At 37.5% G+C, this 17,719-nt stretch overlaps 1 protein-coding gene across 1 annotated transcript in view; it reads left to right on the top strand.

The window, feature by feature from the left end:
- Positions 1-228: 228 nt before the first annotated feature.
- KIAA1524 (KIAA1524 ortholog) overlaps positions 229-17,719 on the top strand; it is a gene marked incomplete at its 5' end in the record, with an annotated part of 23,069 nt that continues 5,578 nt past the window's right edge. The window contains 16 exons of the mRNA XM_009702027.1: positions 229-376; positions 1,693-1,805; positions 3,352-3,446; positions 4,083-4,179; positions 5,132-5,254; positions 5,410-5,555; positions 6,265-6,340; positions 7,409-7,636; positions 8,097-8,256; positions 9,080-9,221; positions 9,983-10,082; positions 10,927-11,045; positions 14,232-14,424; positions 16,623-16,697; positions 16,782-16,892; positions 17,655-17,719. The exon at positions 17,655-17,719 is cut by the window's right edge and continues 156 nt beyond it. Of these exons, the coding sequence (XP_009700329.1) occupies positions 229-376; positions 1,693-1,805; positions 3,352-3,446; positions 4,083-4,179; positions 5,132-5,254; positions 5,410-5,555; positions 6,265-6,340; positions 7,409-7,636; positions 8,097-8,256; positions 9,080-9,221; positions 9,983-10,082; positions 10,927-11,045; positions 14,232-14,424; positions 16,623-16,697; positions 16,782-16,892; positions 17,655-17,719 (1,991 nt within the window). The remainder of the gene's footprint in view (positions 377-1,692; positions 1,806-3,351; positions 3,447-4,082; positions 4,180-5,131; positions 5,255-5,409; positions 5,556-6,264; positions 6,341-7,408; positions 7,637-8,096; positions 8,257-9,079; positions 9,222-9,982; positions 10,083-10,926; positions 11,046-14,231; positions 14,425-16,622; positions 16,698-16,781; positions 16,893-17,654) is intronic.

The raw sequence follows: 17,719 nt of genomic DNA, 5'->3' as shown, positions 1-17,719 counted from the left end.
CACATCCACAAGAATGAAACACAGATTTTTTTTTTTTGTTTGTTTTAAATTTTTTTGGTTTGTTTTGCAGCAAATGTGAATACAAATGTCCTGTTAGAGTGGCCCTTACGTTCTAGGTTTGTCAAATAGGGCAAAAATCTATTTAATACAACTCTGTGCTTTGACTTCTGTGTTAAATGCTTTGTTGCAGCTAAGTGATTAAGGTTGTTTTTCTTCCTTTTCCTCCAGGTTATCTCTGGGCTCAAGCTGACAAGAGTATTTGCTTCAAACCAGATTCTACCAAGTGAATGTCTCAGTTGCCTAGTAGACCTCCTCGAGGATGCTAATGTAAACCCACCTCTAACCTTGTCTGTGGTTACTTTGCTATCACAGCTAGGTCAGGTTTGCATCTGCACTTTTTATCTTTGGTCTGGGAAAGGGAAGACAAGACAGGTGCTGATTCTGTGGCATGGGTGGTAAAACTTACTGGAAAAAGTGTAAGGTGTGAGAGAGGAAGTGTTTTTCATTGTAGTGGGGTGCTTGGCTGAGCCACCTGACTGTATATACAAGGCCAGATAAGATGTTAAATCACCACGAGAAGCAGATTTGAAATCATGTCTGAAATGACAATGATCATGCCTGTCAAAATTTGTTTCCTCACTGGGTAGGGCGAAGAATTATTCTCTTGTCCTTGGCTTTTGGAGCTTGAAAAGACTACCTTTTTAAATGAAGAAACCTGCTTAGAGGATGCAAAGATAGAGAGAAGCCATGTTACCTAAACAACTGTCGTCACCTCAGTTTACCTCTCCCATTGGAGTGTTTGCTGGGTGGCAATTTGGGCTCTCCAATGGCCTGGGCCTGTGTGCATCAAGTTTCCCAATTAGGAAACAGATTCTACTGCCTCTTACTTGATTCTTGAGATGCCTTTTTTTTTCCATTTCACAGAAGTGGGACTTCATTGTCTAGGGAGCTATGTGCTTCACCATGACCCACATACGTAGGTTACATATACAGGGAAAAATTACCCCGTCACTGCTTAGTTTCTCATCATGTATGAGTAGTTATTCAGAATTTGAGTCCTTTACGATGACCGCTTGTTTATCTTCTCTGATTCTTGGAGTTTTTACCCTCTTTGAGCTTCTTTTCAGGTTTTTGAAACAGTTACTGTAAAATCCTAATTGTTGCTGGGGTTAACTATCTTTTCCAACCTATTGGGTCTGGAAAATTTTAAGAATTAGTCCTCCTCCAACTGGTCTGTTTCTTTACCTGTCATCCTTGGTTGCTACATCTTTTCCAGGACTGCCTTAGCGGAACTGACTTTTTTATTTAACTATTGCTAGATAACTCTATCAAGGTATCAGTTGTAGTCTACTTGCCCACCATAGCGTGAAGCAAGAAACAGATCATTGAGTTTAAGCTTTAAAGCCTTTTAAGTGCAGTTTTAGGATCTCAACCAGAACTAAAACTTTGTAGGTAGGAGGTAGGCCATTCCTTCAGTGTTCAAGCATCTTAAGGAAAAGTTTCACTTAACTGTAAGTTCAGAAGTGAGGTAGAGATGCAAGTGGATAGGATCTGTGATTTATTTGTAGCTATTTGTGAAATATACATGAAAAACTGCTCAAAGACTTTTGCTTCTGCTTGGACTGGTAGCTAACACAACAGATGCTTTTGCTATTAAAAAGGTTTTCTTTGTGAATAATTCTTAAATTCTAGCTTTAGACAATGAGACTAGAGAAACTCTACAGGATACCTACAATCTGACAAGCGTGCTGGCAGGAGTGGTTCATCGAAGTTCTGCTAATCTTAGTGACCCAGTCTTATTACAGGTAACAGGAACTAATGCTTAATAATATTTGGCCACTGTTACATGGTATACATTATACTATATGCATATAACAACTCTCTAAAAGCTCTACCTGAAATAGTGTGTGAGGGAAAGTTGATCTTAGCTGTGTATTTTATTTGGTGTATGAGGCTAGTATGACAGGATTTTAACACTGTGCAGAGTTCTTTGTACTCTCTTTAATCTTGCTTGTGCTTCTCACCTGCTGTAGCTAAAAAAGAAAAAAAAAAACCAACAACACCACGTTTTTGAAATTATTTCAAGAAATCACTTCTTGAGAGCTTGGAAGATTATTTTCCAGTTGAGATATTTAGTTATTTCTCCTAATGTTCATAACAAAAGCCTGGAGATTGTTTTGTCTAATTGATGCCTTGACAGGTAATTGTGAAGGAATGAATGGAAAGCTCTGGTTGCCAGTTTTCATGGAAGGTTTGCCAGGTGTCTATGCCTCTATCTCTCTGGTCAGTGCTATCTGCCAGTGAATGCAAGAGGGCTATGCTAATGGAAGCTTACTTTTATAAGCCAAGTGCAGACATTACTGATTTATTTTTTTTTTTAAGTGAACATGTGACATCTCCCAGTCTGACTTCCTGACTTCACCAATTTTAACCTGTCTTTTCTATGCATTTAACAGTCAAGTTTTCTTTATTTCTTTAAAATATGCATAGGTTTTCTCATACGTGGTTCTAAGCTTTCAGCAAGTACTTACTGGCTACTTGTGGTCACATCTCTCTTCTGGAGAGGGAAAGCAGAAAATTAGTTTGCTAGTAGTTCTCTTTTCCTTGATCTGTGGAAAATGAGTCAAGGGCCCAGTAAAGAACACTTTTCTCATGATTTGTGTATTTCTCAAAGCATCGGGAGTACCAGAAGACTTAGGGATCCAAGTGACTTGCCAATCAGTGGGAGAGATTTTGTAGTCGCCAAATAGATCCAATTATAAGACCTTTAAGCTCTTATATCAGATATTTAAATGGTGAGATTTGTTTCAGCTGCTATCCTATGCTGTGATTTTTGTCATTTTGGAGTATATTAACTTCATGTTAACTCAGTTATGTGCTGAAAGAATGCTGTATGTAGGACCTGACTACCATTAGATCTGTTGGCAGTCTTTACAGCAAACATGTTTTCCTATAAACATACATTCCACAAGAGGTTGTAAAGTGTGTTTTAATGTTGGTGAGAGTACTAGATCTTTCAGTAGGAGAAAGCCCCTCTTTCACTGACAGAATGGAGAACTTACTGGCATGGCAAAGGGGAGAATTGGATGGGCTAAAAAGGTAACCCCTCTGTCAAAAATAAAACCTTATTTATCTGTTTGGGCTTTTAATAAGTACATCAGTGTGATAAGACATTACTCAATATGCTTGCAGCAGCTTCTGTAATTGTTAGGTTAATACTACAGAGTCTGAAAACTAATTCAGTTGTGGTGTCTTGTTATTTGTCCTTTCAGTTTCAGCTTTGTAACTTGTAACATTCTTCAGTGAGATGCTATAGGAAAGATATATGTCAATAGCTTTTTATTTCCTCAGAGTATTCAGTTGCTGCAGAGGCTAACCTACAATGTTCCAGTCTTTTGTGCTGGTGCCAACATCGATGAATTAATTTCATTTCTAATGCATCATGTGTAAGTGTGTACTCAGTTGTCTTTTCTTATGGGAAATAGCTATCTAAGTTTCTAAACTGTCTGAAGGCCATTAGCATATTACACTAACCTTGTCTCCAGAGTTAGCGGTGGCATTTTTGCTCTGAAGTTAAGATTATTCTTTTTTAAAAACCATGTTGTTACAGATTGTCAAATAGAGTGATTGTGGGACTTTGGGTGATTAAATATTAATTGGCCTCTTAGCCCACCGCTGGGAGCAAAGAGCTAACAAAGAAAAACCAGGAGAAAATTCATGCCTGTCATTAGGAGCAGAGTTATTAGATTAATACGAGTTTTGTGCAAGTGTCATTGTAAGAGGTCTAATTACTATTAAAAGCACCTGCAATAAATGACCTTTGATAGCACTGATCTCTGATACTGTTGGTTTTTTTCCAGATGTACTCTGTTAAAAACTGCTCACACTGTGGGGATTGCAATCTGAATTTTTCTTTGCTTGCTGGAACGGTGTCTAATTAAAAAACAAAACCAAAAAAAACCCAAAACCAAAATAAAAAGTCCCCCAACCACCCTGTCCCCTGTTCTACAATTTCTTGTAATTAAATTCTGGATGCTTTAATAAAAACATCTTTGTTTAAAATTCTGGACTTTTCTTTTAAGTCAATCTACTGAAGATGAGTTGACGATACCATGTCTAGGAGTCCTGGCAAATCTCTGTCGTCACAACTTATCTATTCAAACTCAGATAAAATCTTCGGTAAGAGTTTTGGTTTTAACACGATTCTCTTGCTTGAGGGCAAAAGACTTACTTGACTCTAGGGAATTACCTTAGTATTTCTTATGCACTTTTTTGCAGCAACAATAACCCTGACCTGCTTGTTCTGCAGAGTTGATGGTTGTTTCTCCCACGTTGGAGAAAATAATCAATAGAACAAGAAGTTGGGTATTCTCTTTCCTTCTCTATAGTGCAACAACACAGCAATGGCTTGTGTTATGCATTTAGTTTCTGCAACTGTTCTCTGCAAATGAAAGGTAAATTTTAGATTTGAGCATTCTTCCTTAGAAAAACTAAGTGTTGTTAACATATAAAGGCTGTAGTTGTATTTTCGGTAAACTGTATTAACTTTGGCCAGGAAAGAGATCTCTGCCTTTTAAAAGATAAATCGATAAAATACCACTGATCTTGATGTCAGGTCAGGGCCCTTGAATCCTCAAATACACATCCATATCTGAGCTACTCAGTTCCTGTCTCTTCATAAATCAGTGGAAACATAACTTATTTTTTAATTCAGAAATATAAATTCATCTACATGGCCGTGAATGTTGTACTGTTTACCTTGGAAGAGAGGTGGGCAAGGAAAGAAGAACTAGTGTCAGATCTCATCACTGAGCAGAGAAGGGATGGGGGTCAATTTTCAGTCGTTATTTTCTATTACAGACTTTAGCAAAATGACTTTCTCATCTTTCTTTGAAATAATGATGGTATTTCTTCCTTATACAAGTTCAACAGAGAATTTAGCCATTGACATCAACACCAGTATTGTGCAGTAGAACACTAAAATAGATTTCCTAGAGAACTGTTATCATTCTAATATGTTGTTTGTATTCATGATTTGTATGGCTTATTTATAAATATGTACAATCTGCAAGTTTGTTTTTATAGAACAGAATAAAACTTATAATGCTTATGCTTCTCCTTTTTGCTTTAGAATAACGTGAAGAGCTTCTATCGTACCTTAATAAGTTTCCTGGCCCATAGTAGTTTGACTATGGTTGTGTTTGCACTTTCGGTATTATCAAGCCTTACTTTAAATGAAGAAGTAGGAGAAAAAGTAAGTGATACTTTGAAGTCTGTTCTCTTCCTAAGTTGTAGATAAAACTAATAGTCACACTGGCCAAATAAAATTCTAATTACAGCTAGTTTTAATAAGCAAGACACTCAGCAAGGTAAGTATATGCCCACACATAACTAACTTCTTCCTTTCAGCTCTTTCACGCTCGAAATATACATCAGACATTTCAGTTAATATTCAATATTGTCGTAAATGGAGATGGTACTCTAACAAGAAAATACTCAGTTGATCTACTCATGGATCTTCTGAAGAACGCCAAAGTTGCAGATTATCTCACCAGGTATGGCTTCACTTCCTAAAAGTACCGTATTATTTTTCCTAAGCTCTTGTTTAGTTTCTTTGCTGTATGCTATTTGTATTCTGAACCAAACATTGGAAAAAAATTCCCTAGATGATTTTTGAATGTTACTAGTCAATTATAACTGTGGTACCTGAAACTGAAGGATTCTTGTGTTACTAGTTTCTAGAAGCATGAATCAAAATCTGGGGTGTTTTTTTTTTTCATTGTCACTTAAGGAATATTTAATACACTGTTCAGCAGTTCTTTGTCAGGACAGAATTGGAAGTCAGGCAACTTGATGAGTGGCTATCTTGCCTTCTAGAGGCCTTTATTGTCTTGAAGTGGATTTGTATGGTTGAAGTTGTAATAATTTTACTAGAGGGCATTACAGAGTAGTTCTGTGGAGGGCTTGACTAGTTCTGCAAATTCAGCAAGCAGAATTTAGTTGCTGAATTTCAATCTAAATCTAGCAGTAAAATTAGCTGGAAAATCTTGGCTTATTTGAAGGAATTTGCTTTCATTCTTAGAATGTTTTTAAAGCTTAGTCTATTTTAAATAGAAATTAAGTTATCAAAACTGTCACTGTACTTGAAGTGTTTGGGGGTAAGAAGGAGAATAGGGCACTTGCATTCATCACTTGGTGTAAATGTCTGAGTGTGGTGAAATTCCAGTTTTGTTTGGTTTTTTTCCTCCTTTATGCATGCTGTAGATATGAGCACTTTACCTCATGCCTTGGTCAAGTATTAGATCTTCTTCATGGAAACGATCCTGATTCATCATCTAAGGTATTTACACTTTATCAGTTTAAGGCTAAGAGAGTACAGCTCCTAACCTAGTTCTACTTCTGTAGTCATAAGTAGGTTCCTTGTGTATGAGGGTAGATAATGAAATACATTGACTTCAGGACTCTTAAATGACCTATGGTATTCACCAAGTTTATATTTTCTAGTTATTCAAAAGGCTGTCAGGTTGAATTTGTAATGGTTTGGTTTTTTTGGCATATTGTATGTGTCTGCTTTCAGGCAATAGACATAAAGGCAAAAAGCCAACATAAACACCTTTTGTGCTTTGGCTAATAAGAAATTTTGGGATCTACCAGGAATGCAGTGTGTAACCCACTTTAGTGGCTAAAATTTGAATTAGTACTACTCAGACTTTGAACTGATGAATAAGTTCTGTCATATTAGTTGAATAAATTGATGCCCCATTTGGTTAGGCAGTTAAAGGTTGCATTCAACTTTGTATCACCACCACCTTACACAAATTAAACACTGACTATCTGTTGCTGAAGGCTAAAATATGAAATGTTGTGAAAATATTTGGGCTAAATACATCTGTGAAACAAATCTTAAGCTTTTTTCATGAATGTGTCTCACATCGCAGTAAATAATAAATGCTAATGTTTCTGTGTATGTGATTTTTTTCTTGTTGTTGTTTATGGGTTTTATTTAGAAAGATATATATTGACAAAGAGGTTTCCAGGGTGATTTCTTCTTTGTCTCTGAGTATGTCCATCCGTTCATGTCTCAGAATATTTTACCTTCCATAGCTTTCTGCATTCTGAGTGTATACGTGTTTCTACTGCTTATTAGAATGCTAGCCAGCAGTCATGCTTTTTAAAAAAGAAGGGAAAGCAATAAACTGAATACTGTCACAAGCCTTCACCAGTCTAATGAACTGTTTCTGCTGCTGACTTGTCTTTAAGGAAAGAAAACTATTCTTCTGAAAACTTTGAAGTGCTAAAATGGGTTGCATGGAACTTGCATATCTCTTCAGGCTTGTGCTATGGGAGCTGCAATTTCTGTATAAGTACTTGGTTTAAAAGAGTTTGAACTGTCATTCACTTCACGCAGATCTTGGAGCTGCTGCTTGCCTTCTGTTCTGTGATAGAACTTCGTCATACCCTGCGGCAGGCAATACTGGAACCATCTGGCTTGCCAGTCTCTGGAAATACCAGATTTGTGACTCGCTCTAAGACTTTTGAACCATCTGTTGCATTGGTACACTTGTCAAACCAACCATTGGAAGGCTCTGAAGACTGTTCGGTTCTAGCATTGCAACTGTTCAAAGAGATTTTTGAGGTACCAAGACTAATAATTGAGTTTAAAGAGCTTCTTAGCAGCTATATTTTTAATTGATTTTTAAACAATAATTGGCATTTTAGTTGAAAAAAAGCATGTAAAATATACCCAAAATAAAATTATTCCTGTTCTAGAATTCCGTACTTTGTAGAACAACTTTTCTTTTAAAGACATGCTGTATTTTAGAAATATGTCCATGTTGAAAGTTAAGCAGAAGATACGGCAGTTCATTAAGTCATGAGGTAGATACAAAGCTATCAAAGAATTGCTTTCTAGGACTTGTAGAAATTTCTGCTATTTCTGTGCTCTTTGTTAAACTTCCTCCTCCAGTCTTAAACCTGAAATAGCAAGAGGCTGGGAAAGCTAGAAGACAGACTGGTGGAGGAAAGGGTAGAGTAGGCTTGCCTTTCTTGTTCTGTAGTTTTAAATATTGACGTAAAATAAGATGTCTTCATTACAGGATATTATTAATAGTGGGAACAGTGCCTCAGCCAGACACTTTCTGGATCTTTTGCTGCCTGTTCTTCTTGATCATCTTCAGATGCCAGAACAGACTGTGGATGAGCTATTAGTGAAGAAAAAGTGTGAAAGAATGGTCAAGGCTATTGATGTCCTGACGAATATCCTTTTTATGTGCCTATTGGCAGTTAATTATTCCTTCACCATGATCTGCTCTAAGATGTTAGAAGAAATGTCCATCTTGGGTCACTTTAACAGCTTTTAATGACAATAACTGCCCTAATTTTATTTAGGACTGTCATCTTGGAAGACCTTAAGTAGCCTAACAGCTGTGAAATTATTTTGTAATGCAGTGGTTATTCAACAGTATAGAAGCACTTTGTAGATCAGAAATGGAGATGAGTGTTGTCTGTTGAAATTGCAAGGGGAGTTGGGGTGGCCATCTCCTTGATCTGTATAGTATTTTTACCTAGCTAAGTCAAGTGCAGCTCCCAGCCAAATATGATACAATTTTAGATCAGTGAAACAAGGAAAAATAATGTGGAATGATACAGTTTTACACTCCTCTTGAAGTCCTTAGTTTCCACAATGTCATGTGGTAAGGAGGACACGACTGCAGGATGTAGTCCTGCATCTAAGCTGAGTTTTGTGAAAGTTTCTTTGCTACTTCATTCCTAGATAACTAGCTCTTGTATTAGGGACTGATTGTTCACTGCCTTTTGTTCATCATCTTTCTTTATGCTGCTCATTTTATTGTGGTTTCCCTTAGCTGTCTGTTTCCAAGTAAGTGTGTGTTTTAATTGAAAAGTGAAGCTTACTCGGCTTGTAAGTCAAGTGGTTTATGTAGTTGGGCTTTAAAAGCATTATTGGAGGCTCTTGTGCTTTGATACACTAACTTTTGTGTCCTTTATTATTAGAAAATGTTGCCTTTTAGTGCCAATATGTAAACATAGGTATATTAAGTTTATTCTTAACTCGGTCTACTGCTCTGTAGAGATGACATACTGAAAACGCACGCCTCGAAGGTACTGACTGCCAGCCAATGCACGTCTCTAATAGAACACCAGTTTACCTATAGTGGGATTGATACTGCTTTTGGGACAAAAGTAGTGGACTCTAAAATGTGGTGAGCACACCAATTTATCTAAAATCTAATTTAGCGGGACTTATATGAAGGTTGTGATATTGTTCCAATGGAAAGCATATTGTAGTTGAAAGTACCATTTAAATGCATGTAGATCAATACTGGTTTTAAATCAAACTCAGTATTTTTGTGGCAATAGAAAGTAATGTTGCTGATCAGTTCAATAAGTAAAACCTAGCTTAAACATTCAGATACTGTTTTCAGCATAAGCTGGAGATCCACTTATGTGGAACAATGACCTTAAACCTCATACAGTAGTTCAAGATTATCCAAGTTGAAACTTATCAGAACTGCTCACAGCACCTAATTTTTCATTTCAATTTTATGCAACCAGAGTTCAAAAATATCACACATCAGTATGGGAGGGATTATTGCACTGAAAACAGAACATACATGCCTTCAGTTCAGTGTCATTAATCTGAATATCGATATAACTAAGAGTTACATGACCAAAAAACAATGAAACATAATTGGACCTATGATTAAACCTTCCTCGCTTTCAACTTGGAAGTATTTTTCTGGTCTTCACTGTTGCCATCGTTGGCATGCCGGAGAAGCTCAGCAGCATGTCCAAGTAACTCAGTGATCTCTCTTGGTGTTGAGATTGTTGTCTTGCTAGATACATTTAATTTCTTTGAAGGTATTTATTTTTTTTAATTGACTGAATTTATTTATCAGTGCTGATTTGACAAATCTCACTCTGCTTTTCACTCATTTTGCTTTTCTATTTGTATGTTTAAAAGCAAACTTGCTGCTGATATTATTTTGAAAACACTTGATCTTATGAGCATACTGAAGCAGGATGTACCTGGTATGGAGGTCAGCTTCTACAAAATTTTACAGGTATAATTTGAAAATATCTTATGAAATGTATCTGTGAAGGAAAGTGTCACTGCACTGCAGTAGTTTTAGTTCTGAATGTTTTGCGTTCTTATGTCTGAAGTGGTAAAACTTCTAGGAAAAAACAGTCCCTGGGCACAGTTCTTAAAGGTTGTTTTGTTGTTAGTTCATCTAAAATAAGAGCAGTTTGCTTTTGCTCCAATCATTTACTTCAGAAATGCATGTGAAATCGTACTTCAGCTGCCTGGTAAGAATTATGCTTTTAACATGGCATTAGGAATGCAGTTTAAAGGTAGTAAACTAGAAAAAAGTTATTACAACCATATAATTATTTGTGAGGTTGGTTACTATTAAATACATATGTCTATTTTGACACTTTGTAGTCAAGACACTTTCTGGTAACTATTGGTCAGATGGTACCTCAACAATTTACTTTGTAGACAGAAAAGTAATCCAGACAGTTAAAAACTTCATGCTGTTTTGGAGGGCTTTCTTTTAAGAATGAGAATTGTATAACTTAACGGGTAGCAAAGAGTTTCACAGTCCTCAGGAAATCCTTATAAAACTTGAGCTTGTGACCCTTTATGATGGAAATCAAGCGCTTGAAAACTTGAAGGAATTAAGTAGTCTCTTTACCTGTTGCATTGACTTTAATGGGAAAAAAGGTTTCTAAATACTCCAAAGTGTAAACTTTTTTAAAAATCACTTCTCTTCCTGCAAACTTCAAGAAGGTAGATGAAGTTTTGAATAAAACATTGCTGTGCTTATGGACCTCGATATTGTGATGCCTGGATGGTTTTGGGTTTTTTGTTGTTGACTGTTTTGACCAAAGTAGTTTCTTTTTTAGGATCAACGCTTGATTACACCTTTGACATTTGCTTTAACATCAGAACATAGAGAGCAAGTCCAAGTGGGACTTAGAATACTGTTCGAGGCTGCACCCTTACCAGATTTTCCTGCCATAGTGTAAGTTTATTTTTGTGATAGTCTGGTAGGATTTTACACTTTTATGGGCTTGGTGATACTCATGTTTCTTGGCATATTACTTTCAGTTCATCAGAGACAAAAACTTCAGAAAAATTGTCTTGTTTCTTCTGCAGTTAAGAGACAGTAGTGACCTTGGAGGCCAGAGGAAGTAGTTCAAATGCTGATAGTATTCAATTAACATCAGATCCTAGAGACCATAGTAGTGACTTACTTCTGTCCCTCAGGGTTCCTTTGTTTGAAGTCTGTGCTTGGAACTTTCTGCTTGGAGTGTGTCTAATATTCTGACTGTCAGATTTTTCTCTTTACTGAACTTTATCAGACATGTCACTCTTCCTAAAGCTTTGCTCACCCTTTTGCAGTAACTTCCAAGAAAGAACAGAATAGGATAGAACACAGGGAGATGGTAGTTCAGGTAGTATTTAAGGTGGTCTAAATAGGGGAAAAAAATACCAAGAAACTATTTGATGGAGTCCTTATTTCTGTAGATCCAATAAAATAGGAAAAAAACAATCTTAAATTGTATCATGGTCTTTGCAGCCTAGAAAACCAATCTGAAACTTCTTCCCTTTTTGTTAGCAGAGCTTTTTAAAAAGAAAAATGGGAGTTGTTTGAAAGGACTTCCAAATCAGATGCATTTTTGGCATTTGAGCTGCTTTGCTCGAGTGAAAGATTAGTAACATAACTAGCTTATCTTGGAACAGTGATTGAATTATTACTTATATGAAGGGAAAAAGTAAAGGAAGATGACCTAACCAAATCATGGTAATTTGCCTCATTGTGGTTTTTTGGTTGTTTTTGAGACAGCTTGTGAAGATAGTGGCATGTGCAGAAACTTTAAAAAAACAAACAAAAAAACCTCCTCGCACCCTGGGGAATCATACTCTTTTCTATCATAACTCAAAAACAGGCCAGTGATAAGAACACAGTAATAAGAGTCTAAAACTATGTTCATCTTGAAAACATCAGTGCTGGTTTTATGATTACCAAGTCGTGCTATCTATCAATAAGATGAATATATCTAGTTAGCTGTAGACTTCAGGAGAGAAATACGGGGAGGTGGATTGTGTTATTTAAGTAGAGGAATATCTGTAAAACCGTCAAAACGGGTACAAAATAAATTTTGAAAGCTGGAGCACCAACCCAAATAGAAGTTCAGAAGAGGTGTGCAGCTCCAGAGGTCTCAGGCTGCAGGGAGCGCTTGGGACCTCTTACTATGGCTGGGTCAGCAGGAGGTGGTCTTCTAGCCTGCAGGAGGTGTGCAGTCACTGAGGATCTGTTTTGCCAAGTAAAGGAGCTGGGAGAGGCCAGCAGCCTTTGAGTACTGGAGATGATGAGGAACAGGTTGACCAGATTCTTCTTCAAGACCTTGCAGTTTCATGTGCCTGAGCCCCCAGGTGTACCAAAGGACGGGCTGACAGAGTCTGTGCCTATCAGGTTGAGAAATGGAGACTCCTGTGATGGCAATGGCTGCTAGCCATGGGGGCACAGGTGATGTTCCCCTAGATTCTGCCAGGGAGGGAGGAAGGGCTTGGGGAAGAGTGGACAGATTCTGTAGGTCAACAACTGGTTGTGCAACCAGCGTTAGAAACAGTTTTGGTTTGGTTTCCATGACCATGAGACTAAGGATAAAGGACTGGCCAACCTGATGAGGAGACCTTTAAACTCAAAGCAACAAGGGAGTGGAAAAGAGGACGAACGATTAAGTGAGGAAGTGGTAGACTGGGTTGGAAAACAAAGGGTTTGGATTTAAGTGAACAGGAGGAACTTTACAATCAACACAGCAGGGCTAAAGCTGGGTCACCCCAATATGCACATAAATAAGAGATTGCCTACAGGACAATTGTTGGGGAGATCATTCTAGTTTTGAGAAGACTTGGGGGAGATCTTATCAATATGTATAAATGTCTGATGGAAAGGAACAAAGAAGATGGAGCCAGAATCTTCTCAGTGGTATCCATTGACAGGACAAGAGGTAGAACAACCCAAAATATAAGGAAAAAAAACCTTTTACTGTAAGGAGAGTCAAACACTGGAAAAGGTTGCCCAGAGAAGTTGAGGAGTCTTCTTCCTTTGAGATAGTCGAAGCTACTGGATGTAGTCCTGGGCAACCTGCTTAGAGCAGAAGAATTGAACTAGATGATCTGTAGAGGTCCCTTTCAACCTTAACTGTTCTATGATCACATGATTTTGTGGATATAGGAAACATTTTTATAATGGCCAATAACAAATAGTTTGGCTGGAAGAATGAAGGATCTGTACAATGCAATATACCTGGAGTTGTACAATGGAATAGCCAAATAGCATGTCTATAAATGCAAGTTAAATAGGCTTCATTCACTTAGGAAGCAATTGAGAGAGCTCTTCAATGAAATTGGAATAACTTAGTGATTAAGGAGTTTATTGAGAGGAAAAGATATATTTTTTTGACTAGTGCCTCAAAAATCAGCTTTCTTGACTTATTCTCTCTGATTTGGAACATGTCATTAGTAGCTGCCTTGAAAATACAAACCACAAGTTACATACAGACACTGGAATATAGGTACTGTAATTACTTCTGTCTAAGCTTTTGTGTTCTCTCCCCTGTACAAACTTTAACCAATTGCACTTTCATCTGCGTACTTAAATTTTGGTTAAAACTTAGAAAATTAAATGTGCTGTACTCGATATAGTATTGTAAAATAGTATTGCAGACAAGGAAATGCTAAGGTTTAATGGTAGCATTCTGCCTTTTCATGATTCAGTCGTCTTATTTTTATGCCTAATAAAAAGTCTCACTAAATACCTTCTCAATCTTCCTACTTACAAACAGTGGCCTAGTTAAGTTGAATAATGACATGTGAAATAACCTGATTCTCAGGCTAATAAAAGACAGGTGATGTCATCTGCTCAAAAAGAGCTGAACACTGTGCCCTTACTGGTGAGATACTGCATTTGTTTCTACAGGTTAGCTATGACAGGCTTTCATTTTTTTCTACTTTCTGTATCTCTGGACAGTTTGGGCACGCGTCTGATACTACATTATAATGTTGTGCGATAATGCAAATGTTCTGCAATCTGTTTTCAGCAAAAAAGAAGTTAATTAAGTTATGAAATTGTTCTGACCTTCAATCCTTGCAACGATATCTATAGCTGGTTGCTTCATTAATAGCCTTTATGTTTATACAGGCTTGGTGAAAGCATTGCGGCAAACAATGCTTACAGACAACAAGAAACGGAGCACACATCAAAAAGAATCCAAATGCAGTCACCTGTGACCAACGTTACTTTGGTGAGGTGTTCTTCGTACTGTCCTTCAAGTGATGAATCCACAACGTCAAATATTCAGGAATTAATACAAAAACTTCATTCTGGACTAGAGGTTAGTTGAATTTAACCTTGTTAAATATTTGACGCTTTTTTAACTGGAGGCGATGGAAATTAATCCACATGTCAGGCTATAGCGCATGTATCACTTGAGTTCTGTTTAGATTCCTGCCTATTTAGAATGTGCTCCTTTTATTGAGCTCCTGAGCAGAATTCGATGATGATTCTCTGTGCTACATCAGAAGCTGGGCTCTTTATTGACGTTCCTTTCTCCAGTGGGCTTGCCCACACTCCTCTTAGCTGTCAGATGTGGAGGCAGGTGTCAGATATAGTTGCAACTGCCTAGACTTGCTGGGACGTGTACACGGAGCCCCTTCCCCCACTTTTTAAGAAATAGCCTGTGATAAAATAGAGATGATATGCTGCCTTAGAAGAGTGCGGTGCCTCTCTTGTATACCTAAACACGCATATGAATATTTTCCTTTTCCTGCCTGTAGCTGACTCTAGCATTTGCAGTTCAATTTTTGTTGCCTTCTTGGAAAGGCACTTTATTACTTCAGAAGAAAGTTTTTGCTTCCCTCTGCAGTAACATGCATTGTGAATGAGACACTCAAACAGACACCACATACAGCACTCTTCTTTGCGGGCCATACTGTCAGATACTGAATATATTTCCTCTTTCTCTTTTCTGTTCAAAGCAAATTAGTTGCTTTGTAGCTGCTTTAGACTGAGTGATGGATTGTTGCTTTTATTTTCTCTTGGCTTAAAAGAACAGTATGCAAATTGGTAAAATGAAAAGAAAATGCCTGATAATGGCTTGATATCTTTACAAAGATTATAAATTATGTATTAGTGGCATTGCATCCAGCCTTAGCTTTGCAACCCTCCTCTCTGTCATTGTAACTGATAAGAATGAAACTCAGCAAGCTACCAGTTCCAGTCAGCTGCTCAAATAATAGTGAAAAAGGTAGTCTTTTTGGCTTACTTTGTACTCTGCCACTAGATGCTCCCATCGATCATCGTTTTCAGGACTGTATGTGACAGTCTGTAGGTGCATTGCTGTGTATATATTAATGTAAGTCAAAGCAGCCACAGGTGCCTAACTGCACTAGTGCAGCAACTTCCAGTAATGTAGCAGGTTGTAAAGCTGCATCGATTTTTTTGAGGGGAGAAAGTTGATGAATCGTTGAGTGAGTCTTTTCTTAGACCTTCTAATTAGTAGAACTTTCCTTTAAAAATCAGTATACGTATTCACTTGATATCCAGTACTTCATCTGTGTGTGCATTCCATATATTGTGTGAAGCTCAAATGTGTGTAAAAAAACATAATTGAGAAAACACTTTTAATAGTATTACTGCCCAGAGGGAGAGAAGAGAAATTAGAGGAGCTTTTCTTACAGTAGTAAGATCTAAAAGGACATAGAGATGACAAGTTTGCAAGCAAAAGAAACTACTTGTTTCCTGCTTTAGGGACAGGAAAATGAGTGTGAACTGGAGCTATGTGAGGGCAAAATTCTTACATAACGGGTCAAGATGGTGTAGAGATGATAGCTTTTCAGTAGGTGTTCATTGTATGAACAACTGGGAGAGCTTGCACTTGGTCGTGTATCAGCATATATGAAGAGCTGCCCAAAACTGGTGTTATAGTAGCACCGCCTAAGAAAAAATATCCTGAAATCACCAAGTAGCATTCTCACTTGACTCGGGCATATGTTTTAATAAACATTTAGGACTTGTTCTATCATACATGGTAGATTTCCTCTAGTAAGTCAATGAGTTAACATAGTAAGTTCTGTTCTGGATAGTATCCTTTCAGAACAACTTTCCTGGGTGTTTTCTGATAATCTGTATGTTGAGAAGGCCACAGAGTATGAACAAGGATTTTTAACCATGTACATTTCATGCTCTTAATATTAGGGCAAATTACTTAGGTGTCCTATGAGGGGGTGGCTAGTTCTCCGGTAAAAATTAGACCAAGAGGAACCATTTTAGAGTGGTGATGTTAACTTTTCATAGTGCTGGACCGATAGTCTTCTGCAGATGAATCCTATTCAGCCTGAATAGTTCTATTATTGACAAACTTTCCACAAGAGTCAGGTGGATGTGTTTGAGCAGACAGTCTCAGATATAAAAAGAAGTCAAAAAGCTAGTGGACAGGTGGAGTTCACAAAACTACTGAGCTCTTTAGGCACACGTTACCTAGCTAAGTAAATACAAATTTACAGTAGCAGTAACTGGAAAACATTTCCACAGATGAAGGAGCCATTTGCTGATACAAGGATATCTGACATAATGGATGTCTATGAGCAGAAGCTGTCAGCATTAGCAGTGAGTACAACCTGTTGTGTGTGGGTACATTGCTGTCTGTGCATTCAGAAAATGTTAATGGAAAAATGTCCTTCCTATGTACAGTCTAAAGAAACTAGGTTGCAAGACCTCTTGGAAGCAAAGGCACTAGCTCTGGCTCAGGCTGACAGGTTGATGGCTCAGTACCGATGTCAGAGAGCCCAGGCTGAGTCTGAGGTAAGTAGCAGAAGCTTCCTTCTGGGACTCTGAGGTGGGGCTGAGTAATAACTGTCTCGGTAGATCTAACTGCGATTGCATGTGTGGAAACTCCGTACTGCTTAGCTGCAAGCTCTGCTTTCCTAGTTAGGACAGTCTTAATTTTCATCATAAACATTCTGTTTTCCTCTGGATTGTTCTTTGGAACAGTTTTCTTTAATATCCTTTCCCTTATAGGAAGTCAGCAAAACTAACCTACTGTACTGATTATCATTTGTTAACCATTAGTGTTAATTTAACGGTAATAATCTTGAAAACAAATAAAACCACTTACTAGAATTCTATACAGAATTTACTGGTATATGAAGAACTGTTTCCTGTTTGTGCCTTTTAATCACTTGTCAAAGATGAACTTTCAAATAAAGCTGGCTTCTGTGGGGTATTTATTTGAGGTGTGCATTGAAAACTCAGAATCATTTCTATTCTTTAAAGGTTATAATAAAGATTGGGCTGCAGATTACTAAATCCACAGCTAAAACATATCATCTTTTACTTTCTTCTTCCCCCTCACCTCAGACTGTCTATAAAGGGAGCCAAAGGAATTTAGTGAACAAAGTAATTTGTAGTTAATATTGGGTGAAAGAAATCCTTTTGTTAATGTAGCTGATAGCATTTTAGTGTTAGATCTGTGGCCTCAAATATACCTGTTACAAGGTGACTTGTGAAACAGAATTGTTTGTAATTGTGGGGTTTTTTTGGTGCGGGGTGTCTTTCCACTTGAAGGCGAGAACTCTTGCTGCAATGTTGAAGGATGCAGAACGAAAAAATGAAGAACTTAATGATTTGCT

This window comes from Cariama cristata, unplaced genomic scaffold, assembly GCF_000690535.1.
Source record: "Cariama cristata isolate BGI_N322 unplaced genomic scaffold, ASM69053v1 scaffold11046, whole genome shotgun sequence".
NCBI classification, from domain to species: Eukaryota; Metazoa; Chordata; class Aves; order Cariamiformes; family Cariamidae; genus Cariama; species Cariama cristata.
This window is presented reverse-complemented; position numbering and strand designations above follow the sequence as displayed.